The following is a 27,622-nucleotide window of genomic DNA, read 5'->3' on the forward strand; positions in this document are numbered from 1 at the left end:
GATTCAAATGTGTCACTGCCCAAGTCCAGCACTTGCTGCAACAGAGGAAGGTCCTGGTGCCTGCCACAAGACAGGGAAGTGGAAAAGGAGGCTGGGAAGCTGAGCACGCCAACACAGGGCAACAAAGGCTGTACTGTCCTCTAGGAGAAGCTTTACTAGGTGCCCCATCTGTACTCCGAAATGAGTACATTGGCATCTAAATTTCTCCTGAAGCAGGTGGCTATAGGATAGTGAAAGACCTTTGGTAATAAAGAGCTAGAACTTTTTTTAAACATTCAGATCTTTGCATTTTCTTTCTGGAACTCAACATTTGATTTTACAAGGCTAACAAAAAACTTGCTTTAAAAACCCCAAATTTCATCTTCAACATAGAAAGGTAACGTGAAAAGCTTGCTATTCTGTTGTCAGCAAAAATCTATGGCGACCTTCAAAGGAACAATGAGTAGCCTTGATGTTGTTATGTGATGATCTGAGGCAAGCCAAGCTTTCTAGAGAGAGCTTCTGTTGTACCAAATCCCAGTTGGTCTACAGACCAGCTTTTGGACTCTCAGTCTCCAGAGCAGGTCAGACATCAGCATGGCCTTGAGTAGCCAAAACCACGTCGTTTCCCGCGGTGACCTCGTCAGTTAGACTAAACCCTAGTCCCTCTCCCTCATCAGCGTCCCGAGGACCTCCGGGGTGGGAGCCCGGGGTTGGGGGTGCTGCTCTCCCGCCGCCCCACCGCGCCCCAGACGGGCCCCCCCGCCGCCCCTCACCGCCCGCCGCCTCGCCAGGCCTGCCCCGGGAGCGGTGCGGGGCGCTCCCCCGCCTCCTCTGCCGCCGCCACCGCCGCTCGGGTGCCCGGCTGGTGCACAATCCCACGGCGCAGGATTCCAGCGCCCTCTCCTCCCGGGCAGGCAGCCGGGAGCCCAGCTCCGCTTCCTCACCGCGCCGCATCGCCCCTTCCCAAGTCGGCGCTGCCGCTCCTCCCCCCCCGCAGCTCCCGGAGGCCGGCCCGCTGCCGGCTGCCGCAGGGGCTCCGAACCCCCGCGCCCGCCGCCCCCCGCCCCTTCCCCTCTGCCTCCCGCCCCCGGGCCCTCCTCCCGTCACTGATTCGGTGCCGGAGCCCCGGGTGCCCGAGCCCCCCTCCCCAGCGCCGGCCCCCGCCATCGCCGCGGCTCCCGAGCTGTCAGTGCGCAGGCAGCGCCGCGGCCCCGCACAGCCCCGCACGGCCCCGCACAGCCCCGCGCCGCCGACCGCCGCCGCGGAGCCGCCACCGCGGGGCGGCAGCAGGTACCGTGCCGGGGGAGCCGCTGCTGGCGGGGCCGGGCTGCACCTGACAGGGGAGGGATGGGGTCTGTGGGACGGGGCCCGGCGGCTGTGGGACGGGGCCCGGGGGCGGGCCTGCCCCGCGGCGGTGCCGGTGGCGAGGCCGTCGGTCCGGAGCGGCGCCGGGGGCGGCGGAGGGGCCGTCGGTGCTGTCGCGGCGGCGGCCGCGGTGGTTGCGAAGGCGGGCGCTGGGGACACGCGGCGGTGTCCGAAGCCGTGGCCCTCGGGGGCGGTGGGCAGGGCAGGGCAGGGCAGGGGCGGCCGCCCGGGCAGGCTGCGCTCCCTCTCCACCCCCGCTGAAATGCTGGACAATAGCGGGAAGTGCCCGAGTTACGCTCCGCTTCTCGCCCCTCTTTTATTTCTCCCCCAGGTATTAAATGGCTAGAGTTGATATGGGAAAGAGTATGACATTTTGGCCCCGCTTAGCATGCAGCCGAGGTAGGAGAACCTCCCAGGGGTCGGCCAAGGAGAAGGGCATCCTGGAAAATTTTCCCCGGGGCAGTTTCTCAGTAGGAAATAGCATTAATCTTGCCTGGATTTCTACTTTCCTGGGGGAACTGACTCTCAAGGGTTTTCCTGAGACAAGCACACAGGACTGATTCAGTAATGTACAATTTTCAGTCAGATAATGTAGCTTAATCTTTCCCTGTGTACTTGACAATCCCACTGTCATCTCCTCAACCTTCTCCCTAAAAGCTCCTAGGGAAGTGGGTCAGCATTGCCAGATGATGTTTCTCTCAGACACTGAGCTTCTGTACTGCTGGCTGATTAGAAGGCAGCATTGTGACCCTTCAGTTTATGCACATACTGAATGAGCCATGCTTCAATTATTCATTCTGATGCTATTGCAACCTTCTGCAGTTTCTCCTGTCCAGGGACATGATGTGTAACAAGACTTTGAAATACTTTGCCAGTGAAACTGCAAACCTATCTAGACTTATGGCAGCTGTTTGCTCGTCTAGCCATTCTTAAGGGTTAATTTACAGTAAAAGGTATGTCAAGGAAGAATAAGGATTCCCAGTGGGGCAGCATTACCCTCTACATTCCTTCTGTTCACCTCTAAAAATCCATAAAGCTGAGACCAGAGTAGAGAATGATTAGTGGACTAGGCTTTACAAATGGGCTTTGTATTTTCCACCTGGAAGAAGCAAAGCCTTCCAAGTGCATTTGGTCTCCACGATAGAGAACCTAATGGCTTTGACGTGGAATTGATTTAAACCTGATCATTTGTCAGCATGGTAGACATTTGGTCTTTTGTAGATGAAGAAACAGGTTCAGAAATTAAATACATTGGAACCAGAGATTTGGCGACCAAACTTGGAATCCCATTTGTTGTTATTTATGTTTTACTAGTGTGGTCATCTGTCCATTGTGCTGTGCTCTCCAGAGACTGCTCATTGATAAACTGAGATCCATTCATATTTTCCAATTATGGGAGGCTGGGTGGGCCCAGAGCGGCAGCAGCTATACTTGTGGAAATATAGGATAACTATACTGTGACCTGTGGTCAAGTAGGTTTGTGATAGATGTTATATTCTCTGTTTTATTAATAGGCATATTTCCAAATAGCAGCAAGGCCAATTGTTGAGCTCCAGATCTTGGAATACTCATTTCTGTATCATTAATCTAGATGAATGCAGCCACACGGAGAAATACTGTGTGTCTAAGGTGTATGGACCCAAAATAGTTTGAATCTTCTGTGCATAGCACCCAATAACACAAAGACCAAGAAAAAAAGGGACCAGTGCTGGAGCAAAGGGAATATGCAACAAACTTCTAAGTAAGTGATCACTGTTGTTCTGTCAACATTTCCACATTTTTGTGGTTAGTTCTAGGCAGAGAGCATTGAAATGAACTAATCAGGTAGTGACAGTAGGTTTCTAAACTGGAGAGTACCTCTGAGAATATAATATTCTTAACTGAGAAGTGTTTCCCTCCAAGAGATACAAATCTCTACGTTGATTCTAAGGCATGAGAATAGAGAAAAAAAATAGGGCTAAAGTCTTAAAATTATGAAGTCTATGGCTTTGTTAGCAGCATCGGAGGTCAAATGTTAGGACTTGGTGTGGTTTACTCCTGAGCTCTTCCATTCACCCATCCTTTTAATTACCCAAAGTATGAATTGTATATTCTACTCCAAGGTGCACAGCTAAGGAAAATTATATTCCATTTGCCTTTGAATTACTGACTAGTCTGTAGGGGTGAGGATCTTTGTACTACCTTGGAAGGCACACCAGGGCTTGGCAGTTTGATAGTCTGTCACACTTTCTTTGAAATAATCTAAGTGACTGACTTGGATTTTCACCCAGTAGAGATTAAAAGCTTCAGCTCTTCTTGATTGACACCCAGAAATTTAGTATAGATCCCATTGCCTAGCAGGTCCAAGCTGAAGTAAAGTCAGGACTTTGTTTTTCTTTCAGCTTTCCTTTACCTTTTCCTTTGCCCCTATCCCAGGAAGGGAAGTTTACACGATGCTCAAGTGAGACAAGCCAGTAATACACAACTGCTGTTCTGCTGGCTCTCTTGTCAATCCCTTGTCGAGTGCTTTCTTGCCCCTGTAAAGTCTCTCTAGTTTTATACTACCTCCAGACATGTTAGAGAACAAAGGCAGCATTCCTGCTGCATCTAATCAGAAGTCTGAGGTTTCCAGCAGAGGTAACACAGTCAGAATCAGGCAATGATCACAGAGCAAGCAGTAAGTAGCTACTCCGGAGGCTAATAATTGATTGTTAGAGCCCCACTGGGAAACAGTACAAGTGCATTAAGTCCTGTTTCTCCCTCTTCACCCTCCATTTGGTTAATTCATCCCATGCGTATTTTCTGCTGTGCCAGGGCCTCAGCTGCAGTGCCAGGAAAACTGTCCATATTGGGTTAAAGAATCTGGGGAAACTATGGAAGTGTTTACTAGAATGAGAGCCAGAGCCAGATGAGAGTCAAGCCACTGTTGTCAGGAGGAAAACGGGATCATCTTTATTCATATGTACACAAAGGCTTACTATCTGCTGGTGCCTGCTTGTGACCACCACGGCTGGCATTTGAGCTCTGGGGAAGGGAAATTGCAGTCCTTTGGTCAAGGGCAGATGCAAATAAAATATTTAGTCCTTTGAAATCAACCAGCTGCCTCAGTGCACCCCTTCTAAATGTGTGCTGCTCAGCTGACTACAGTGGATGTAATAAATGTTGACATTTCTAATATATCCCTAGGTCTATGAAGAGAGCTGCTCACATCTTTCCCATTCATTCTTTCAGTATTCCAACAGATTATGACAGAATTGTCTTTTGTTCATCTTACATATTAAAAGGTTTTTTGTGGCATAAGGGTGAGAGATTTAATTTGGTTTGGTTTTTGTTGTGGCTTTGTTTTGTTTTTAATAAAAGCTGTTTTCTTAATCATGGTTGTACATTAATTTTATATACTTACTTCGGTGAGGTGCAGGGCATAGAAGGTAAGAGAAGCTAAAAATTGGGTAAACATGATTTTCTGAACAGGAAGATCTTTAAATAATATCAGAAGCTTCAGAGCTCACAATCTGTATGATTTTATTCTGTTCCAGTCCTTCAGAGAGGCCACAAGCTGCTTAAAACTGATATGATAACTCCGTCAGTGTGTCCTGGATCTGCTTTTGTTCAGTGTTTTCTTAGATGACCTGGATGGTAATATAAAGAGTGGGTGTATCACATTTTTCAAGGACATAAAACTCTGAGATTTGAAATATGCTGGAGGAAATTAATTAATTAGAAATTATTCCAACAAATTGGATGAACTGCTAGGAAAATAACTGGGTGAAATTCAGTACGGATAAATGTAAGGTGCTACAATAAAGCAGGAATGATCATAAGCGAGAAGCAAATGACTAGGATGCAACTCTTCAGAAAAGAATCTGAGTGATATGATAGATCACAGGCTGAACATGAGTCAATGTCATGCTGTTGCATATGAAGGCAAACATCTTGCTGGGATATATAAAAGACGTATAGCCTGGAAGGCATGTGAAGCAATCCTCCTGCTTTGTTCAGCATTTCTAAAGCCTCAGCTTGGAGGCTGTGCAAAGTTTTGGTTATTACACTCTGAGATAGGTCCTTTTCAATCAGAAAGAGCCCAGAGAAGGGGAGCAGGACTCATCCAAAGTCTGAAAAATGTGACTTGCAATATTATTTGCAATTATTGAGCCTAAGGACCAGACAGCTGGCAGGGGAATATTACATTCTCCAGACATAAAATAGAGGAGGGAATTATCTTTTCTTTGTGCTCATGGTAGACGGAACAGAAAGCAAGAAGTAGCAGAAAGAAAGATTATTTTAGACTGTAGGAATTTTTTTTATAGGACCTAGGTTAATAAAAACTGATGAAATTTGGTCTGGGAAGGTTGTGAAGAGTCCATAATTTTAAGAACAAGTTAGACAATTATCTGTCAAGAATGATATTATGCTAGTGATCCTATCATGGGAAAGTACCATTGACTATTCAACATAATTTCTCTTCTAGACCATTCTTCTTTCTTTTTATGAAGGCAACATGCTCATTTCATGTAAACAGAAAAAAAAAGCTGTCTGCTGACCCTGTTCAGATGTTTGTCTGATATCCAAAGGGTAGCACAGCACCAAGTGCAGGACTTTCTGAAAAGAACCTGAAAGAAAAGTAAGAGCTTAGTAGAAGATGGTTAAAAGAGGTCTCTCCTTTTGGATGTGACCTATGGCACGGGACATTCTGATTTCCCTGGAGCAGGTGCTTAACTCAGTCTATGAACGTCGAAAACAAATATATTGAAGAAGAAAAATGAATGAGGATTAGCAATTAGCAAAATTATCTGAACTGAAAATACAAAGTATTCTAGTATTTTACTCCTCAAATGAAATATCGTAGTCCAAAACTGCTTTTGCAGAGACAAAATAAAATAATGGAATTCAGTATAGGAATAAAATAAAGAATAGTTCTACAATTGATGTTGTTAGGCATTTCCCTAGGGAGAGTAAATCTAGGTCCTGTAGCATTCATGCTTTAACATATATTGTTTAATGTAAATGGAACAGATGGTCCCCTGTGCATTGTGAAAAAATGCTGAATCTCTGTGAGGAGACAGGTAGAAAGAAGAGAGCCACGATGGTCTCTTTGGGATGCTGCAGTGGTGAGCTGCACGTAAGAACCTGAATCAAACACATTTTTAGTCCAACCAAATAATTTAATCCTCTAAAGGGAGAGGGATTTTTCTCTCTCCCCAGGTTTTAGACCTTTCCACTCAGACACAAAGAAAAGCTCTTAGGTAAGCTAAAGACATACTGGGAGGAGTGGAAGTGTTTTTAGATCAAGCAGGCAATAGGGATTTTTTTTTTTTTTTTTTTTTATGAAAACAGGTACTGTCTGGGACTTAGAGGCTGCAAAGCAACTGCTGGAAAGAATCTGTGATGAATGAACAAGACAAGGAGAAAATTAAGAATTAGGCTGTGCTTTTGAGAAGGCTGTTTTCATGGAGCTGTTAAGTGAACTGTAGCATATTAGCATTATTATCTAGTGTTGTTTAAACACTTTATACTGGAATTATCCATAAATTGATGGACATTCTCTTTTTTTTTTAACTCTGGGACATGTGAGCACTAACTGTGACACTAAGTTCTGATTGCTTCTCCCCCTGCGCTCATATTCCATAGCTGCTTGAACACTTAGGGAAAAATAATGATTGCTTAGAAAGCTGGTCACAGGTTTCAAAGTAAATTCACATTCCTTCCACCCAAGGACTGACCAGTGCTTCACATTAGCTTCTATTGCTTTGCCTGAGTTTATTTTATCACTCCTTCTCCCTTGGCTTTCTCCTTACATGAGCATATGAAACCCAGTCTTTATCTGGGAGACAGAAAGGATACCCAAAAGAAGGCTGACTGTGACCCAGTGCTAAAGTAGGTTCAATTTTGGAACAAGGTTGGTTCTGGAAGGAGGAGGCAACAAGGTGGAGAGGTTCTTCTCTATGAAACTTGGGGAGGAAATCTGGCAGAAAACTCCTGAACATGCTGGCGGGCATTCTGCAGATGGTGGTCTCCTGGAAGCTGTTGATAATTGTCTTGAAAAGGAAAGGTGCTCGAAGGAAAGTAAGGATCTGAAAGAGTTTGAGTAGTGGGAGCACTGGCATAAAATATGAACTGAATGTGAACATTTGGTTTTAGGGTGCATGGCTGAAATTTCTCAGTGTGGTTGTGAAGAAATTGTGTAGGCTATTGCAAATGGCACTTCTATCAGTATGAGCTGCATATTTAATGAAATATAATGATATCCAAGCCTGCTTTAAATAAAGCATCTGCATAACAGTGTTCAGAGCAGCCATATCCTTAATGTGAATTCATTTTTGTTATTTTATATTTTTTGTCCAGTTCGGGACTAAAAGTTACGTAGGGCCTGCCAGTGTGTTGCTGCAGTCTTTATTTTAGTATTTTAGCAGAATTCTTCTCCTATAAGCAAAAATCAGAAGCAGCAGCTTCAAGCTGTCAAAGGCAATTTTGCCTGCGAGGAAACTGGTTGGTCACGCAGATGAGCCTGGAATCTGTGAACACTTGACAGGCTCTCAGCACTTTCTCACTGTGAATGGGGAACTGAGGAGTGAACAGCAGCGTCCAGCAGCGCTTTCTGATGGTAATGCCAAAGCCTTTCACCGGCAGCTTCTCAGTGGAGATGGAGCTTTACAGAGAGAGTCACACAAGCATTTCAACTGCCATTATGAGGGGACTGGCATTTTTTAAAGACTGGAAACAACATAAAGCCAAAAAGCAGATATGGGGGAACTTCATAAAACTGTGTGTGTGTTGAGGAGATCATTCAGCAAATGCTTCTCTCTGTCCCCCCAGCCAGGGCAATAGACTCTGCCTTGAGGGCAGCAGCACTTGTGTGTTGGATTGGCACAGAAACATCAAAGTTCAAAAGCCCAACTGTGAAAACTTCACTTGTACAGGGTTTAAGGAAAGAACTTCATAGTTTGCTGTTGAAGAGGATGACAACCTGATTAAAACTATGGACCAAAATATACTCTGACTGTAAGCACAAACTGGGATTTTGCTGAAGACACCAGCGATGAATTCACACTCTTGGAATGTGTCATTTGCACCAGCTATAGCCTTCAGAGAAATAGTTGTTAGCAAAATGGCTAAAAAACTCAAAGGACCCAGGTTCCAGCTGCCTGTAGGCATTCCTAAGAGAGGTCTCATTACAAGAGATTTGGCAGGAAAGACCACTGGAAATGGGGAACTGCACATGGCTGATTGTGAAATCAGTATTAACAACTATGATAACTACTTACTTTGCTAACTTACTCTGCTACTTTTAATTGTGTATCTATAGACATAAAAGAAAGTATGCTACTGGCTCTAGAGTTTTATAAACCTGGTTAATGAAAAGCAGTCAAACTAAAGAGCTCTATGTGTACTGCAGAATTTAATAGTTAATTGATAACTCCTGTTCTCCCCAGGGCAAGACTGTTTCTCAAGTATCTGACTGTTCCTAAAATGTGGGTAGTTACATGCAATGACTGTTCTTTAAATGGTTGTTTCTTGATCTGTCTACCAATTCACTGCCTATGAAAGCAACAGGATTGTCATGTCAGACTTTTAGAGGACAGGACCAGAAAAAACCCTATTTAGCATACGTGGACTTGGACTGACACCTCCCTTTCCCCAGAGTTTGCCAGAGCAGTTTTCATTCTGGAGTAATACTGGTCTCTGCTTTGGTGTTGAGTGCACGTTTGTTTCTTCTCAGTTCTGTGTCTTGACCCAGAAGGAGGAGAAGCAGAAAGGAAGATGCCAGAGCAGAGATGGAAGATACACAAATCCTAGTGCCTTAGATCACCTTCTTCACTAAACCAGAGCTCAGTGATTTTCCAAATTGAGATGTTGCAGCATGTTGGCAGTGAAGAGCAGCACTGCAGTGCAATTTACAGTGTTATCTGAGTATCTTCACAGTAATTAAACAGCAGGGCATGAAACGAAGTGAAGGTGATGATTTGGCTGAGTGTGATGGCAGATGTTAAAAGGCAGCATGTTTTCACCTTACCTGTCAAGACAAGAAACAAAACTCCCAAGGAAAGCAGTATTCCTGTAGGCAAATGCCCCAGAACAGATAGTTTTTTCAGATGGATTTGCAGGGCCTACTGTCAGAAAATATCAGTCAATAGCACATGACATTTTCTCCACATATGTTAAAGTTCAGCCTTTGATGGATTAAAAAAAACCAAAGCAATTAGGTTTCCATTGATGAAACAGAGTGTTACAAGTTGATCTAGCAAGCAAAGGGAACTGGATCTCATCCAGTCTGAAAGTTGCTGTTAACTGTAGGTAATCAACAGGGGGACCAGAGCTACACAGCTTGTGAATATCTTTGGTTGCATTGCTAAATCAGCTCGCAGCAGTCACTGAGCTCAGACATGACTAGAAAACAAAGTGCTTTTTGTTGTCATTGCGTGTAATCCCAGCTGGCACTCCATGGTCCACTAATTCCCTTAGGGGATGATTACTGGACTCCAGAGGCTCGTCCTAACTTGTGATTTGATTATCAACCAGCAAGAAATGGCACAGTCCCTCTAGCATTTGCCCAGGCGGGTGATGTGGCAGGTCTTAGAGCAATGACTGGAGGGCAGCATTCGAGTGAGTGAGGGAACAGGTGGGAAGCAACTATTGCAAACATAGAGTTCCAGGAAAAATTAATTATGTTCCTACTCAACTGCAAGAGAGAAAGAGAAGGTGTGGTTACACAGAGAAGAAAACATACAAGAACAATCTAAAACTTGCTCTTTTTTTTTTTTTTTTTTTTTTTTTTTTTTGGACCTTACATAGCTGTTAAATGAAAATAATGTGTTGGCTGATACAAAGTACAGGAGCACAGACCCGCAGAAAAGAAACTGAGGACATAAAACCATTACAGAGAGGACAATGAACAGATTTTGAGAGTATGCCACAGATTCCAATATCTCTTATAATACCTCTGCAATGCTTTGTACAACAGTCTTCAACAGGAAGGGATAACACAAAAGTTGTAATTCCTGTAATGTGCAGACAATAAAAATTACTTTCCTATTTAGTGCACCTTCATGGGTGGCAGGTTCCATGGTTCCTGTTAGTTCCTGGACAAATAAACCTTCTATTAACTGTTGTTTTCATGCTTGATGAGGAGACAAGAGGAGAACATGAAAGATTATTCCCAACTGATGGTGCTCTACCTGACAGGTCTGCTGGACAAGTCATGTGAATGAAAGTGGCAGAATGGAACAGGAAACAAAGTCAGCATAGCTTGTGTTTAACTGTAACACTCTTATCCTGATGAAATTTTCTTTAATGTCTATTAGCATTTGTTCCAACTAAGGATTGAAAGAAAATTTATAAATAGGGCATCAACTCTGAGAACAGCATAGGAACCTCCTCTTCTCTTCTCCATGGTTGGAAGATGAAAATATTTATAGGGAAACTGCTGCTTAGATGCATGGAGGGAAATGTAACTTAAAAAAATATAAAACAATAACTACCTATACTTATGTCTCTAAACTGTTGCTAGACTTTCATTTGTTAACAGAAGGAGTGGGGTAGAGAGCTAAACTTTCCTTCACTGGAAGGAAATGGGGTAGAAAAAATGAGCCATGGTATGTAGCAATAAAAATGAAAGAATAAGAGGGTTAGAATCTGGGTTGACTCCAGAGTACTGATTCTAGTGTCATTCCACTCACCTGGTGTTTTCCCTTTGTCACTCACAGCTTAGTTTAATCTGTTGATCACAATGCAGAAATGTTTTTTAAAAAAATGTCCCTAAGGGTGTGAGCTACATGACCACTTCAGGAAAACCTAAGAACAACCTTGAGTTCAGTGGAGCTGCCTAAAAGGCCTTTTCATTCTTTATCAACCCTTTGAAGTCCCCATGCTTCAGTGTTTCTTGGGAAAAATATTCATCTTTTTCCTGCCCAAACTCTTACTAAATGAGAAAAATTACAGGAGTCTGTGATGATGGACCCATCTGTGTCTTCCTTAGGTTCACATTTTATGTTGCCAGCCCAGAAATGTCTTCTGCAAACATTTGTAAACTTTCTCTCTCATTGCCTCCTAAGAGAGTCTCTCATGGTCTGTATAGCCATTACCTTCCCCTTCCCATTCACCATTAACATTGCTGTGGTACTAACTGGATCTTGTCTGCTGAATTCAGCTGCCCAGATAATTAAATGGAATTATTGTGTTTGTTGACTCTTTCACTTTAGCACCTTTAATCCTGCATGGTTTGGTGTGGGGTTTTGTTTGGTTGGTTGTTTGTTTTGTGGTTTTAGTTTAGTTGTTTCTTTGGTTGTTTTTTTTTCCCCAGAGTTTATAATAGCATAATAAAAGGAAGAAATTTTATGCTACATTTGCTGGTTATTACCCATGTCCCCCATCCTATGTCTTCCAGACTGTAAGCATCTTTTAAAAGCTCTTTTACAGAGTCCAGCAATGTACAGTTCACGAGGCTGCCACCAGCTCCTTCTACCACAATTTAGGTATCGTAAGCAGGTTGAGAAGTTTAAAATAAAACCATCCCTGTAACTAAGTTGTGATAATTTTAAATAATAATTTCCATTTGCCTTTGTAATAGCTTGAATTGGGCTGCTTGTACTCGGCATGCTTCCTCGTAAAGTATCTGTCACCCCAGTAGGTCTGTTGCTGGGGCAGTCTGTCTGGCAGTGTCCCTGTGCTTCATGTGGTTTTACATCCACAGCCAGAGCAAAAATTAAACAGGACTGTCAAAAAGTCACCCTGCTACATGACTTCCAGCCCACTTACCTGAAACAATCAAATTGCCCCCTACTTGTCTGAGGTCTCTGTGCCTTTCTGTTGCTTTAGAGATAGCTTTGCAATGGCCAGTCTGCCTTCCCCTCTCTCAGTCTTAACTGAGATCTTTATGGTATATGCAGCCAAAGTGTCAGTTACTCCCTTTTACCTAGGAAAATACCTCCCAGTATTCCAGGACAAAACTGTCCCTGTTAATCCTTTATGCCAGTGTGATCTGCCTTCTGGTGCAGCAATCCCGTTCCTCTGGAGGGGTGGGATGCTTCAACAAAGCCTTGTTCCAGCTCAGCATCTCTTGTGCACACTAGGAGAAAGAAATGCACCCATAACCCAGGCTAAAAAAGGAAATTAGGTTCAGGGGTGGGAAAAGAGATGGTTTAACTTCTGCATTACTGTAACTGTAGCTAGATCCATGCATAAATTCCTACTGTTGAAATGGCTTCAGTGTTTTATGCCTAAAAGTAGCAGTGTTAAATGCTGTACAGCAACAGAGACTTCTGGGTTTCTTAAGCTGTGGTTTCCAGTCTTCCCTGGCCTGTCCTTTCACAGAAATTGTTTATCACTGAACTTACTCCCAGCAGTGGTTATGTTTTTCTCACTATTTATTGCTTTTGTTGTTTCAATGACAGATTGTCAACAATTTGTTTAACTGTATGTGCAGAATAACTTTACAGTATTCAATACATTTTATGAGCTACAGTTTAAACTCAGATGTTCTAACAATGTTTTCCATTATTCTACTTCTGATCAGTGTTAAAGTGTTTCTTTCCCATAGAGTTTTTAATCTTCTTTGGTTGAGAACTGTGTATGGGGGAGTGTTGGATATGTGTAATTTGTTAATTTAGAAAAAAATGTAAAAAAAATTAAAGCATTAGTCTGTTAGAATAACTCCTTGCTCACACCTAGGGTTTATTCAGCCATCTTCTTTACTGAAATACCACTTAGTCTAAATGAATATATCCACAGATCTTTGAGTTCACAGAAGCTGTAAAAGGACTCCCTTGACTCCAGGAAACATTTAAAATTGAGTACTTTCTAAATTAATGTGATATGATTCTGTCATTCAAAGTGTGGCTTTCCGTACCTAAAAAGCATCCCAAATGCTTCTGAACAGTGTTTTACCTCTCAGGGTTTTTCAAGAGTTTAAAAAACCACTTTCATCAGAAGCATAGAGAGGCCAAAGCCATAACTGAATCTCTGCTTTTGCCACACAGTACTCTTAATATATATTTTGCTTTTCAGGATCTGCTACACTTAAGTTCTCCTTGCTGTTGGAGTAGGTGATGCATTTGCATCATTATCTGATGCTCTTAATCTCTATGCAGTGAGTGGAGCAGACAGTGTGTGGTATCTAGGGAGAAAAAACACTGTGAACCATAGTCCAGGAAGGCTGTTCATTACACAGGTTCTCACTGATTCAAATCATTTCCAGCTGTCCTTAAATACTAGAGTGAGAGCTAGGAAGAGCAGAGCTTTGCTCTTGCAGCTTACAGGATTTTATGAACTTTTACTTACAGTTAATCCAACTGCACTGCTTTGCTTTTGTTTCATATCTCATTCTTCAGTGATCTTACAGGTAAAACTCCCACTGAAATTAAAGGGCTCTTGGTTAAGATAGGACCAGAGAATTTAGCTCATTAATATTTTGGAATGAAAAGAAACCCTTGTGAGTTTCACAGGATCTGGCCTACAAGTCTAGAAATGGGGTAACCTTTCTGTTATTGAAAGTCCTTTTCCAAATCCATGGATTTCAGTAGAAGAATGAAGCTAATTGTCTTTCTACTGGTGGATTGATTCTGTTCCAGGACAGAAAAATCACCTCCAGCAAGCGCAAAGCTATTGAAGTTTCCTGGGTCACACAAATTATGAATTCTGTCTCTTTCCAAAAAAGAGTTGCAACTCCTGCTCTGCTATGTGAGTCACTACCATTTTAGCCCCTTCTTTTCAGGTCATTAGTTTAATGTCAGTGCCTTTGAGAATTGTTTAGCTCCATCATGTGTTTTGTGTCTCCAATTCCAAAATTAGTTTCTTGACTTCTTCCCTGTGGGCTGCTGTCCCTGTTGGTACTGCCGAGATATCCTGTTCAGCCCTTGAGTCTGCTTAGCTTCATTGCATACTGCCATGGTGCTATCAGAGGGGAAAAAGGGGCCCAATTAATACGTAAATGTAGTAACACACATGCTGTGTAGGACATATGTATGACCCATGCAAAAGACCAGTTTCCACCTCTGGCCTGGGTCTTCCACCTTATTCTGCAGTTTTATAACTTATGGCATAGCATGAACTTAAGACTGATACCACAGTGTCCATGACCAGCCTCACATCCCTGGTGCTGTCTCTTTCCTGATAGAAGCAAGCTATCCCAGTAACAGGCTGGGGCACCAGAAGCATTTGTTGGGGGAGTAACAGAGAATTTTGAAGCTTTATCTTTCAGGCTTACTATGCTAATACTCAAGTCCAAGAGTTGTTGTGAGTTGCCTCTATTTATGGCACCCCTGTAGCTAGCTGAGTCTTCTTAATGATTGGCAAACTATTCTCAGACTAGTTTAGTGTGAAAGGCAGTTATTAGATACTTTCTAAATTATTTTAAATAGATAAAGAACCAAAATAGTTCTGAAAGTGGTGAGTGGGAGCTGTCAAGGAAACAACTTGCTAATGGAACCATGGAATAATTAACTGCCTTATTTAAATTACTTGCCAGGAAGTTATTGGGAAGAGCTGAGAAATAAGGGACTGCAGCAGCAAAGAGTCTGCAGCTGTGACTGAGTGATCCAACCTTTTTCAATGTGACCTTATTACAGAGAAATTAGCTTTGGGACAGAAACAAGAATAGTGGTCATCTGAAGGAGCAAAAGGTCAGGTTCACTACAGAGTTTATTAAGCCATTTTGTCTTTTTGTGGTTTTTTGTCCTGCAGTGAAATTCTTGCGATGACTCCCAGTTACACTGAGCAAACTCTGGAGTACAGGGAGCACTTTAAAACCGGGCTGGTTAGTGTGGCTAAAAACATAAATGCCAAATGCTCTCCTGTAATTTCTTGTCTTAAGAGTGTGCAGCCATGTCAGTCAGTTATTCTGGTTCTCCGTGAAGCCACACCATGGTGATCATTGGAATAATGATGGATGACTATTGAATCAAAAACATATAACAAATTTGTCTTTAGGGCTTGGTTATCTAAGCTGGAAGCTGAAATTAGCCTGCCATACTAGATGCAGCATTCTGCACTCTGCAGAAATAATACTGGTGAACCAGAGACTGAGCTCACAGTGTGACAGTTTGGGATTTACATCTGGGTGGGATGTTAGGGCCTTTAAGTATTGTTTAAATTGTAATAATGTCCAAATGCTGTACAGGCATAGGAAGAGAGAGAGACTTTGCCCTAAGGAGCTCACAAACTAAATGGCCAAGTGAGGAAAAATAAAGAAAGCATGGAAGCAGATGTGTGGCAATTAGCAATTAGCTATGGCTTAATAGTTCCATTGAAAATGCTTTCTTAAATTAATTTGCTGGATGAAAGATAGCCTGTCTGTCAGACCTGCCATTAGGTGGTTAGTTCCATGTGAGTGTTATGGATAGGGTGAGTAGCGAGTTAATTTTCAACTGTGAGAAGGCAGTAGCTTTGGAAATCAGTTGTAGAATCAGGAATCATGACTAAAGGGGGCTCCAGTCCAACGTTCTGCTGAAAGCAGGGCCCACTGTGAATGCAGACGAGGTTGCTCACAGCTTAATCCAGTCTGGCCTTGAAAACTTCCAAAGATGGAGATTTCACAGTCTCTATGGGCAAACTGTTCCATTCTTAATCGCCCTCAGCATGAACTTATTTTTGCTTATATCCTTTGGATTTTATGACTATTGCCTCTTATTCTCCAACCATGGACATCAGTGATGAATCTAGCTCTGTTTTCTCAGTAACCTCCTCATAGGTACTGAAAGGCTACTTCTAGGTCCTCCCAAAGATTTCTCTTCTCCGGGCTAAACAAGCCCAGTTCCCTCAGCCTCTCTTTGTAGGACAAGTGTTCCAGACCCAAACTGTCTTGGCTGCTCTCTCTGGAGTCACTCAGTTGTCAACTAAAGGGGAGTAATCACTGCCTGAAGTTACCGGCTACATTCTGTGGAGGTACCCCAGTGTGCTGTTAGTCTTCCTTACCTGAAGGGCAAAGTGCTAACTCCGATATAATTATTGTTCTCCAGGATCCTAGATCATTTTCAGCATCACTGCTCCCCAGCCAGTTACTTGCCACACAAGGTTAGTCCATCCCAGGTAGAGGAATTTATATTCATCCTTGCTGAATTTCCTTTCTGTCCATTCCTCCAGCTTGTCTAGGTCTCTCTGAATAACAGCTGTGCCTCCAAGAGTACTGACAAATCCCCTGTTTTGGTGTCATCCATGTTCTGGATGAGTGGGCATTCTGTCTCCTCCTCCAGGTCATTGATAAAAAAATATTGAAGAGGACATCTGACATTAAATATTAAACACTAGCCCTTGAGCCTGACAACCCAGCCAGTTTTTCACCCATCTAGTAGTCCACTTATCTGGATTCCAACATCACAACTTGGATATAGGAATGCTCTGGAAGACTGTAAAAAAGGCCCTGCTAAAAGGTAGATGACAACCACAGGTCTCTTCTTATCAGAAGGCTATCAGTTTCATTAGACATGATCTACCCTCAGTTGATCAACATATGCTAAATGTCTTGTCCTTTGCCTGGAAACGTGTTCCAAGAGTACTCTGTTATTTTCACAGGGACCAAAGTGAAGAGCTAAGTCAAGTCACCAACCAACCTATAGTTTCTCAGCTTGTCTCACTTGTCCTTTCTGAAGATGGATGCAACTTTTGCCTTCCTCCAGTCACCAAGGACCTCTTTGATCTCCATGACCCTTCAAAGATGATAGAGAGTGGCCCATGAGGACCCATGGATGTGTTCAGGAGAAGCAGGCTAAGTCAGGAAAACCATTCTGAATTCAGGGGCATGGAGGAAAATACTGAGATGTTTATGAGAGAAGGTGTCTGGTGTAAAATTAGGATATGGGTGGATATTTCTTTTTGTCTTGGCTAATGTGTCACTATCATGTCATTGAGAATAAAATTCATTCTTGGGTTCATATCTATTAGAGCTGCATTTCAGATTTCAGTTTTATTCTCAAGTGAGAAAGTGCAAGTGCAGGTCCAGTTGAATTCCTGTTGGTGAGTGATTCTATGTAACATATTTTGCCAAAACAGGATCTTTTGCCACCTCACAGCCTATGTGCAGTTCTCCTGGTTTACACCTGTTACAAAGTCAGCCCAGTTAATTCAAATATTTACCCCTTTATCCTTTTAATTCAGGATTTGTCTTCATCCCTTCCTCCAGTGAGCAGCATGTTTTGCTCATGTTCTGCTGGTCTGTGAATTCATTGGGGGCTGGCAAGGCACCAGTTCTCGGGTGACAGATGGGGCAGACTGCAAACCAAGCACTTGCCTCCCAGCCTGAATGATATTTTAATAAGCAAAGAGAGGTGACAGAGAGAGAAGCTTCTCACTTGAATGACTGGCAGTTTTGTTTTCAGCCTAAAGGCACTAAGAGACAATTTTTGGCCTCAGTCCAAAAAAATTAAAAAAAAAAAATTTAAAAATCCCATTAGTTCCTAACTTATCCCTCTTTATGAAGGGTCAAATAAGTGGGGTTTTTTTTGTCTCTCTCTGGTCTATTATCCCAGTAGGGAATTGTTTCCCTAGTTTTGGTATTTCAGCTCTCTCAGGGATTCTATACTTTGGCGGACTTGGTTTTTATTTATCTTTTGTTTTCCTTCTTTTTTTTCATTCATTTTCTCCATTGTCTTCCTTCCTTCCCTTAAACAACCCCTCTTTTTCTAGTTTCTTTCCACTCTTCACGAATTCATGGTGAAGTCTGTCTGAATAATGGGGTCTACCAACTGGCTTCCACATCCTGTGAAGCAGCTAGTGCAGTGCTAGGCAAGGGCATCTACATGGGAAGCTCTACAGCATATGTCCTATATTCCCTACCATCCAGCTATATCTCAGTTGCATAATACAGGGTCTGTGCAGGGCTTTGTTTCATCCTTGGTCTTAGGAATAAAGGCACTACAAAAGGGCTTTGCTCTGGCAGAGCCCCAGCAAACTCTGACATCCTGCTGCAGTGTGAGCAGCACAGCGTTTTGCAGACAAACTGTAGGACAGATAGGCTTTCAAAGGAGAAGAGTCTTTTTCTTCCTGTGAGTACAGGGGGAAAACAGGTCCAGCTCGTGGTAGGAAGATATCAAAATGGTGCTGGGATCTGAGCTGAGATATGGGCCTGTACACTGATCAGAGAAAGCACTGGAAACCTCTCAATATTTGGACATAGACCTTCATGTCTATTTAGCAAGTTTCAGGTTTGGGTTTTAACTAGAATATTAGAATATAAGCTGGAAATAGATGTGATTCCCGCTAAAATATGCTTCTTTTTCCTTCCAGGTACAATGATGACACTGAAAGTTCAGATCCCGTTTGTCTTCCTTTGCTGCATGTTTTTTTTGCCTACAGATGGCTTCCCAGCAGACACCAGTACTGAATTTCGCTCTGCCTTCTCTGTGGCCAGAACCAGCAGCATGGAAGGAAGCTCTGAGATGGTCATTACCTTTGACAAAGTGTATGTGAATATTGGCAATGACTTTGATCCCAAGACTGGATTGTTCCGCTGTCGGATCCCTGGAGCCTACTACTTCTCCTTCACTGTTGGGAAGTACCCAAAGAAAAACTTGTCTGTCATGCTGATGAGAAACAAGAATGAGGTGCAAGTGATTGTGTACGATGAACATCACCGCAAGGAGCGGAAGGTAGCCAGCCAGAGTGCCATGCTGCAGCTTGACTACGGTGACACAGTTTGGCTGCGTTTACATGGAGACCCCAAATACGCTCTTTACAGCAACGTGGGTCCCTATACAACTTTCAATGGCTACCTAATCTATCCAGACACTTCTGCTTTCTTCCAGAATGCTCTTAGCTCTCAAGAGCTGGGGCCACATCATCATGTTCTTCAGCAGCTTCCCAGAGAGCAGAATGAAGCTTCACAACGACACGTGTTATCTGATCAACCAAAGAGGGAACAAGACCCTCGCTCTGCGTTTTCTGTTGCCCGCTCACAAAGTCTCCTGGGGACAGATGACAAGCAAATCCAGCATGAGCCAATCACGTTTGACACAGAGTTTGTGAACATTGGAAAAGATTTCAATTCCTCCACTGGCATCTTCTCATGCCGTATACCTGGTGCATACTATTTCTCCTTCACCATTGGCAAAATGCCCTTTAAGACTATGTCAGTGAAACTTATGAAGAACCACAATGAGGTGCAGGCCATGATCTATGATGACAACCACTCCAAGAGGCGGGAGATGCAGAGCCAGAGTATCATGCTGCCTCTGCAATATGGGGACACTGTCTGGCTCTACAGCCATCAGCATGATGGCTATGGTGCCTATAGCAACCATGGCAAGTACATCACCTTCACGGGCTTCCTGATCTATCCAGAGGCTCAGACAAAGCAGCTTCCAGGTGGCAGCTCACCCCAAGGGTCAAATAATTAAATCAATGTGAAAGGAGCGTAAGAAAAGCCAAGATGCCATGAACTTGAATATAGCTCCTCTACCAGATATCATCCTCTACTTTGAGCATGCTATCATGTGTCCAGTGCTGTCCTTATGCTGCACGCTTGTCCCCTGTCTGCAGGGCCACTGCTGTGTCTGCATTCATCCTAGAAAGGTCTTTACAGGCTGTATGTGTGTGTCCTGTGTTGGTGTTTGATTTAAGCATAAAGCATGAGGTAGTTTTGGGGCAGGGGTGGGGCAGTGTAGTGAGATGCTGGGGATCAGAGAACCACTGCAGATCCCCAGCATCCAGAAAGCAAAGGATGTGGTAACTTTCCTTGCATACCTGGGGAGGGAATAAATGTAATGAAAATGAATGTAATAAAAATATAAAAGATGTAAAACTTTCTCAGACTGGAATTTGTTGTTATTTGTGCTGCTTGTGTGTGTGTCACTGGCTGAGGTACCAGTTCAGGAGAGAAAGAAGCAGGATGATCCAATGAGCTGCGGTATGTGAGCCAATCTGCCTGTGTACACTCTTTTTTATCATTCATGTGTGTGTAGTGCTGGTACCTCTCATTATTTTACTGCACGTTTCACAGTATTTGGTGCTTTTCTTCATCTGAAGTTGCTGAAGTAAAAAAGCCATGTTCAAGAATCTCAGTTTATATGTAATGAAAATAACACATTTAGAAACAAACAAACAAAAAAGTAGGCTTCTAGCCTTTTCAGTAAAGAATGAGGGCTCAGATCAATGAATGGACCCTTCTCTGGAAGACAAGAAGCAAAATAAGTAGGAAGAATTAAAAATGTGTTTTAAAATTTCTGAATACTTGGGTCAGGGGCAGGCTCATAATGTCTGAGTAGTATCATGCCATGCAAAGGCAGTGCTGACTGCAAGGGCACTAGGTTCTCCAGAAATCAGCTCCCTGAATACCAGGCTGTGGCTAATCTGCCACATGCTATGCAGGTAACGTAGTGCAAACGGGACCAAAGGTACCATTAAGTGATCTGTGCTCCTGTGCTTTCTTAAACAGCGTGTTCCACCGAGCCGCAGTGCTGCTGTTGAGAAACTGGTGTGGCTGTAGAGGGCACTGGTGTGTTCCTGCAGGACAGTCAGCACTGACGGCGTGACACACACAAGTGGGTAGTGGGAAAACAAGAGGCTGGAGGCGTCATCAAAGTGCGATTGGTGCTGTTTCAGTGTAGCTAAACTGTGGGTTGTCCCCCAAAATACATAAACTGCAAATGTGCATCATCCTGAGCATGCAGAAAACTTTGGAACATCACTTGGGTTTAATTTCTAATTGCTCAACAGATACCAATACTCTTAAACTGATTCTAACAAAATCCTGCATTCAAAAGAGTTTACTTGCACATCTGTGTCATCGAGTCAGCCTCCTCAGCCCTCAGGCATTCATGTAACTCAGACTGTATATTTTCCAGCAAGACAATATTTTCATGCACTCGTGTCACCCCAGCTCAGCCTTTGATGCATCATCGAAGCTCATCATCTGTGCTCAAACTGTACTTACCTGCAGCCACTCCCTGCTTCTGTCATTCCATCCATATCCTAGACATTAAAGCCTGGGGGCATATTTAGGAAAATGATGAAGGGTAAACATTGGAGTTATGTAAAAAACCCCAGTATAAGAATAGAAGAACATTAGGTGGGACACCAGTTTACTAGAAGTTGTTATTCAGATAAAATGCTGATCATAATTCCTACATCCTTTGAGAAAATCAGTAAATAAAACCAAGCACCAACCAACCTGCTTTATGAACTGTATAAATCTGTCTTCTGTCACAGTCCTAACCTGACCTCAAAAACCATTCTCTGTGGCATCTTGCCTTCAGGCTTCCTATCCCTGCCTCACCATTTCTCCTCTCCATCTGTTGGGCAACAATGGCTTAGAAAAAAATTAACTAGGTCAAAAGCTAGCAGTGCCCACTTTGAATGTCACACATGCCTCCTTTACTGAGCATGGAAAATTAAGAGTATATTGATAGGGAATTATGGATCCCACTATTCAAGTGCACACAATGAATGTTCAAAATGAATGTACCTATAATGGCAGCAGAACAACTAGTAGAGACAAAAAAAACCCCAAAAAAATCAAAGCAAAACCCTCCCAAGTAGATAATTGCATTTATTTAGTTCCACACTCCACTGTGTAAAACACAGAAAAGTTAATGGTCTCTTTCTATAAAATAACTCTATTTCTGATTTTGAGTTGTTTCTGATTTTAGGTTGTGTATTTGTTATGTTTGGCTTGAAAAGTGCCATAGCTGTACAAAATAACTTCATGGAAGAGGTAAAATCTGCAGAAGAAATAACTAGGTCACAATCCTTAGGAATTTAAATGAGATTTAAGGAAGTGTATTCCAAACTGATAACTGACACAAAGCTATGTCCATGTGTAAATATGATATGCAAATACTAGAAAGCTTCATAGGATATGTACATTTTCAGGTTACTTTTTAAAGAAAAATGAATACATGAGATGGGATATGGACATATAAAATGTGCTGCCACATGAGTGGAAAGCTGAAATTAAACATGTGACCTATATCATGCATCTGCTTAGCTGGTTACTAGACCGGAGAAAAGATAATGTAGTAGACTGAAAACACAGGGTGAATATAAAGAGGTTGAACTGAATTATCTGAAATTAAGTCAGCTAGGACACCAGTGTAACATCCTGGAAAAAAACTTTCAAGGGCATCTCCCCAGTAAGCATCCGTGATCATATCAGATAACACATCTAAATAGCACTGCCTCTTTCAGCACAGCCCAGTTTAAAAAATAAATAATAAAAGACAACAGGGGAAAGAAAAAAAAAAAAAAAGTGAAATGCACCTTACAGTTTTGTCCTGCTTCATTTAAAAATAAATGCTATTTGTACAAAGTCCTGAATAATGCAGAAAGCATTCAAAATAACCAAGGATGCAGCTAAAGTGTCCTTTCCTATGGTAGTTTCCCTTATCAAGTGTCTCTCTTGGTCCTGGCCAGGTTGGAATGATAGACATGTTTCAGGGATGCTAAATGTGAAGGCTTCTCCTTCCAGGGCCAAGAAGCCAGGAGTAGGGTGGTATTTGCTGGGCAGAGCCCCTTGCACAGATCACGAAACATTTCATCAACCAGTTGAGAGAAAAAACGAATCCAGATGTTTTTATCCACACCCTGCATGGAACGAACCTGGTAGGCACAGTAAACACTGGTGAAAAGGAGACGATCAAATTCAGTCAGAGGCAAAGGGGCATTGGTCAGTGAATAGTATCTCAGATGCTGCTCAATCTCTGTCGGTGTTTTAGGAACTTCATCCTCTAAAAGCTGCATGAGCCGCCGTGCTGGGCGCAGGGAGGCCAGCTCCTCATCCCGAAGCCACATTGTCCCATTGGCCTGAATATCCAGCCCTCCCCAGAGCATCTGGAAAAGAAGAGCAGCATGTGCACAGGAAACCTAGCACAAACCCTCCGCCAGTTATAGCTGAGCTGTAAAGCCACCTGCAACTCCGACAAATCTCAGGCCAGACCGAGAGGCGTCTGCTTCTTGACTCGCTGCCCACGTCCCGCCTAGTCCCACTCCATGTCATTGTCTGCCAGAACCACACCCTGTTTCTGACCAGCCCCATGCCTCGGTTTGCCCTTGGGACTTGTCCAGCTCTCACCTCCTGTTCTGCCTCTCCCACCACAGTCCCACCCGCAGCAGCTCCCTGGCACAGCCACCCTGGCTGAAGGGGGTCCCTTGTCCCACCTCAGAGCTGTGAGGTGCCATGGAGGGGGTTTAGAACTCCCTTCAGCTGCACCTCCCAGTGGCAGGGAGCACAAACATAATTAGGCCTTCATTGCCAAGGCATTTTCCAGGTGTTCCCAAAATCCAGCAGGGATGAGAAAAAGCAGAATGTGTGAGGTTTTATATGCAGGCAGGTAAACACCCCGGGAGACCTCTAACATGACGTTGGCGTCCTCTGGGCCACGATGGGGTGCGTTGGCTCTGGCACCATCTCTGCCACGAAGATGTTCATCTGGAAGAAACCAGGCAGAGTCTGGTAATGCAAGACCACGGCCCATCCCATGCATTTTTGTCATTTGTTTGTCAATAACATCCTCAGCATTTCTGAGCTGCTGCTGATAGTTTGCCAAACATGACAGATGTTTACCACGGGATTTTGATGAGCAAAACAAGATTTCAAGAGAAGTAGAGTGGTTAGGAGAAGCAAGTTTAAGTTTTGGATATGACGGCCCTTAATCCTGCCAGCAGAGCTGAAGCACAGAGCAGCAGAAGCACTTGCTTTGGCAGGCAGCAAGGAAGCCCTTCGTGCCCAGTATGGGTGGGTTTTGAACTGATGTGTTTTGGTTTCTTGGCAGTTTTTGCTGGAGAAGGTAATGCTGCCCAGTGGAAGGAGGGTGCTGGAAGGCTCCTTGACCCTCTGGTGTAAACATAGCCTGATGCTTATCCTGGTTTTATACTTCTTCCCTGAGCATCTGCTGCAGGTGGGGGGCATAGTGTGGGTATAAAAGAAACCTGATCAGATCCATTATGGCTCTTCTCCTGCCCAGCTAATTCCCTGCTGGGCCACCCAACATCATTTAAACTGAGAAAAATGGAGGAATGGGAGTTTATTAATTTGAGAGTCACATTAACCCTAAAAATTGTTCCATTTTAATTTACTCTCTAGTGCTTTAACTTTATGCATTTGTTTTGCCTTTATTATTTCTTTTTTTGTGTGAAAAAAGGAGTCTCAAGTACCCTCAGTCCAGGACTGCGGGAGGGAGGTTGCATCCTCTCCCTTCTCTCTGTCGATCAGCATAGTCATGTAGCCGGGACCCTCTTCTACTCCTTACAGACTCATCCTTCAGGTCAAGAAACATGAAATGGAAAAAGCTCATATAAAATAGTAAGCTCTCTGATGCATTATTTTATTTTTATATGGATTCAGGCTTTTTTATATAAAAAAGAGGGAGAATTTGTATTGAGCACTCCAGGTCAGCAGCTGCTTATAGAAAGAAGAAACATTACTTAATACTGTACGTGTGTAATGACTACTACTAAACCCAGCTTCTAACTTTCCATTCTTCATGAAAGCTTTTCAAGGAGATGTATGAGCTGCCTAAAGAAGTGCACTGCTACCCCCTAGGCTGAGGAGGTTTGTTTCTCTGCACAGCTGCAGGCTCCCTGATCCAAATCAGCTGTGGCTTTGGAATGTAAGCAGAGATGTAGCTGCTCTTTCCTACTCCTCCAAGGATGTGCCAGCAAGGCTTTTAGCTCAGGTAAAGATACTACATTATTTCTTTGCTGGTCTTCTCTCTGCTAACTGATCTGCTAGGTTCACAGACCTTCTACTGAGATACATCTGACTGGCTGCAAAGTCAGTTAATTCGTTGAATAGCTGCCAAGCTGTTCTTATCAGTAACTGGCTTACAAATTCATGCAGCATTAGATTTTCAAGTAGAGGAAAACAAAAGTTAAACAAAGCATAACAAATAATGTATTGAAATAATATATTTTTGGAGATGGGAAAATGGTCCCTTATTTACTTTATTATTCCAACAAGGTGTTTTCCTTCCAGAAAAGAATCTAGAAATCCACAAACATGATTGCAGGAGAAGGCTTTTTCAGCTAAAGACCTAAGAAAATCCTCCTCTGCCTCTGCCACCAAAGAAAGCATGGGGTCTTCATCCTGCAAGGAGGTACAAGTACCTCCCCACTGAGCAGCCCCAGCTGTGACCCCAGCTCCGTCCTGTCTCAGCACAGCTAGCTGAAGCATTTGACCACAGCTGAAGAAGCAGGCAAATGCTCCTGGTGTAGCGTGAACATTTGCCAAGCCAAGAAACTGCATCGCGAACAGGTGCAATTCCTACCTGTCAGCCTCTGGGATCCAGCCAAAATGCACAGGATCAGCCAGACATTGAGCTGCACCTGGGCCATGGCAGCTCTCCCCAGCGGCAGTCCCTGGTGGTGTCCACCACTCGGTGGACAGTGTCCTTTGCTGTGATGTCTCCCTGTGCTGTTCTGATCCCAGCAGCCTCTGTTGGGACAGATCCATCATCCTGTGTTTCTTGGTTGCAGTGCTGGGAAGGGCTTGCAGTTCAACTTGCTGACCCCAAGGGATATTTTCCATCATACTTTGGAAACTTGGAAGACATAGTTGTGACGTTTTTGGCAGAATTGTTTAAACTTCTTTTCCAAATACTGTTTTCCTGCTGCAATTTATTATATGAAGTTATTACTTAAAAGAGATTTCACTACACAATTGCCTTTGAAGAAGGGGGGACCCCCTGGTCCTTTCAGCCTCCACATGGTGCCTCTGTCATATTTCTGTGACACTTCTGCTCAGCTCCTTGGTTTTGTTTCCAGTTTTCCTTTTCCCTGAGTTTGAATGTCTGCAAACAATCTCACAATATCACAAACAGATAAGGCCATCAGTCTGTGCAAATTCATGGAAGGGCACTGACAGCCAAAATATACAAGCAGGCAGAAGAGATGTCATTCGTTCCATTCTGTATCAAACCTTCCAGAGGGAGAACTCCACATACTGACCTGGCAAACAGCAAGGGGCAGAGCCAGCCAAGTTTTAGCACTTCATTGTCCTCTCCTGTGACAAGACTTTTGGGTTACGATGAGCATGGTCTGCCTTAGACGTTGTGAATTACACAGACAAAACTTCACCTGATTCCTTCCACAGCAAATATTTGTACTCTACACATCTTTGCAGTTTTATTAGTGCCCCATCTCCAGTCAAGGTTTTCTCTATTTCTACTCCGTATGGCACAGCATTATCTTGGGTTCTCCAACAGGCTCTTGGATGGCATGATTATACACATAAATAATAATAAGTAATACTACCATCTCCCTCAGGCTAAAGGTGGTCTTTGTGGAAAGAAATCTGCCTAGAAAACTGATAAAGTGGAGCTGAAACACATACCTTTCTCAGCAAATTGCAGGGTGTCAGTTTGTAGTGCCCGTTGTGACCAGATAGGGTGAGGGTAGGGATGATGTTCCAGTTAGTGAATTGTCAGTGTGAAAGTGTGAGTCACCATCCTTGGAGGTATTCAAGAAATGTGGCACTACAGGGCATGCTCTAGTGGCCAAGGTTGTGGGGGTGAGGGGTTGTGGGTGTTTTTTGGTGCAGTGTATGTGGTTGTTTGGTTGGTTGTTGGGTTTTTTTGTGCATTGATGGTTAGACTCAGTGATCTCAGAGGTCCTTTCCAACCTTGACGATTCTGTAAAAACAGCAAGTCTTCTGAAACTTTTGGGATTTGCAGTTGTACCTGGCAACATGTTGACTCACACCAGCAAGGAAAAAGCAGCACAAGATTGAGGAGTCCCAAAGATTTATCAAGGAAGGAGTGGCTCTCAATATCCAGAGCCATTTTTACTCTCAGTTTGAATCAGAACAGAACCTGTGTTTCTGTCATGGCCTTGGCAATCTTCAAGGCAGACTATGCTTCTCTCAGTTTTCATTTTCTGCTGCTTATGTTTTAGTTGCATCCCTTTCTTCTGGGGTGAGACATCTTTGGTTGAACTCAATCACACCCTACTCAGGAGGCAGATGCTGATGGCCCATCTGTGTAGTGAGATTGATGTGCTTTCTGTTTTGTGCCAGAGTGCCCTACGATCCACATGAATTTGTCTAGAAGTTGCTATGCAAAAGACCTACATCTCATGGGCTATGAAATAGCCTCCCTTAGCATGCAGCATGTGACACAAGGAGGAATCTGGGATTTGGGCCAACACTTGCAAAGGCCATATATGACTTTGTCATAGGGAATCTTTCCAAGGAACTGCTTGCAGCTGAAGTGCCTAGAGGAGGACACCCAAGCTGGTGGGACGAAGAAGAGAGGAGGCTCAGAGGCTGTGCTTAGGTGATTGATACACTGGCAGGCATGAGAGAAGCATCAGTGGTAGATGCTGCCTTTGTAGAATTGCCTCACTATCCTGTACAGAAAGGTAATTGCAGGGTGATAAACAT

General features: G+C 43.4%; 2 protein-coding genes across 3 annotated transcripts; one reads left to right on the forward strand and one right to left on the reverse strand.

Moving 5' to 3' along the window:
- Positions 1 to 1,142: 1,142 nt before the first annotated feature.
- On the forward strand, positions 1,143 to 20,053 carry C1QTNF4 (C1q and TNF related 4). 2 transcript variants are annotated; one of them, XM_051621022.1, is made up of 2 exons: positions 1,143 to 1,272; positions 18,538 to 20,053. In XM_051621022.1, the coding sequence occupies exon 2, from the start codon at positions 18,543 to 18,545 to the stop codon at positions 19,644 to 19,646; it is 1,104 nt and encodes a 367-aa protein (XP_051476982.1). In that variant the 5' UTR covers positions 1,143 to 1,272; positions 18,538 to 18,542; the 3' UTR covers positions 19,647 to 20,053. The 2 variants fall into 2 exon arrangements, with proteins under 2 accessions (XP_051476982.1, XP_051476981.1); XM_051621021.1 differs by lacking the exon at positions 1,143 to 1,272 and adding an exon at positions 13,935 to 13,998.
- Positions 20,054 to 21,778: 1,725 nt separating this feature from the next.
- FAM180B (family with sequence similarity 180 member B) lies at positions 21,779 to 26,542 on the reverse strand. Its single transcript, XM_051621025.1, has 3 exons — positions 25,512 to 26,542; positions 23,595 to 23,674; positions 21,779 to 23,076 (listed from the first exon to the last, which is right to left on the reverse strand). The coding sequence occupies exons 1-3, from the start codon at positions 25,576 to 25,578 to the stop codon at positions 22,633 to 22,635; spliced, it is 591 nt and encodes a 196-aa protein (XP_051476985.1). The 5' UTR covers positions 25,579 to 26,542; the 3' UTR covers positions 21,779 to 22,632.
- Between the last annotated feature and the right edge of the window lie 1,080 nt (positions 26,543 to 27,622).

The sequence above is a fragment of the Apus apus genome, chromosome 5 (genome assembly GCF_020740795.1).
Source record: "Apus apus isolate bApuApu2 chromosome 5, bApuApu2.pri.cur, whole genome shotgun sequence".
In the NCBI taxonomy this organism is placed as follows: Eukaryota; Metazoa; Chordata; class Aves; order Apodiformes; family Apodidae; genus Apus; species Apus apus.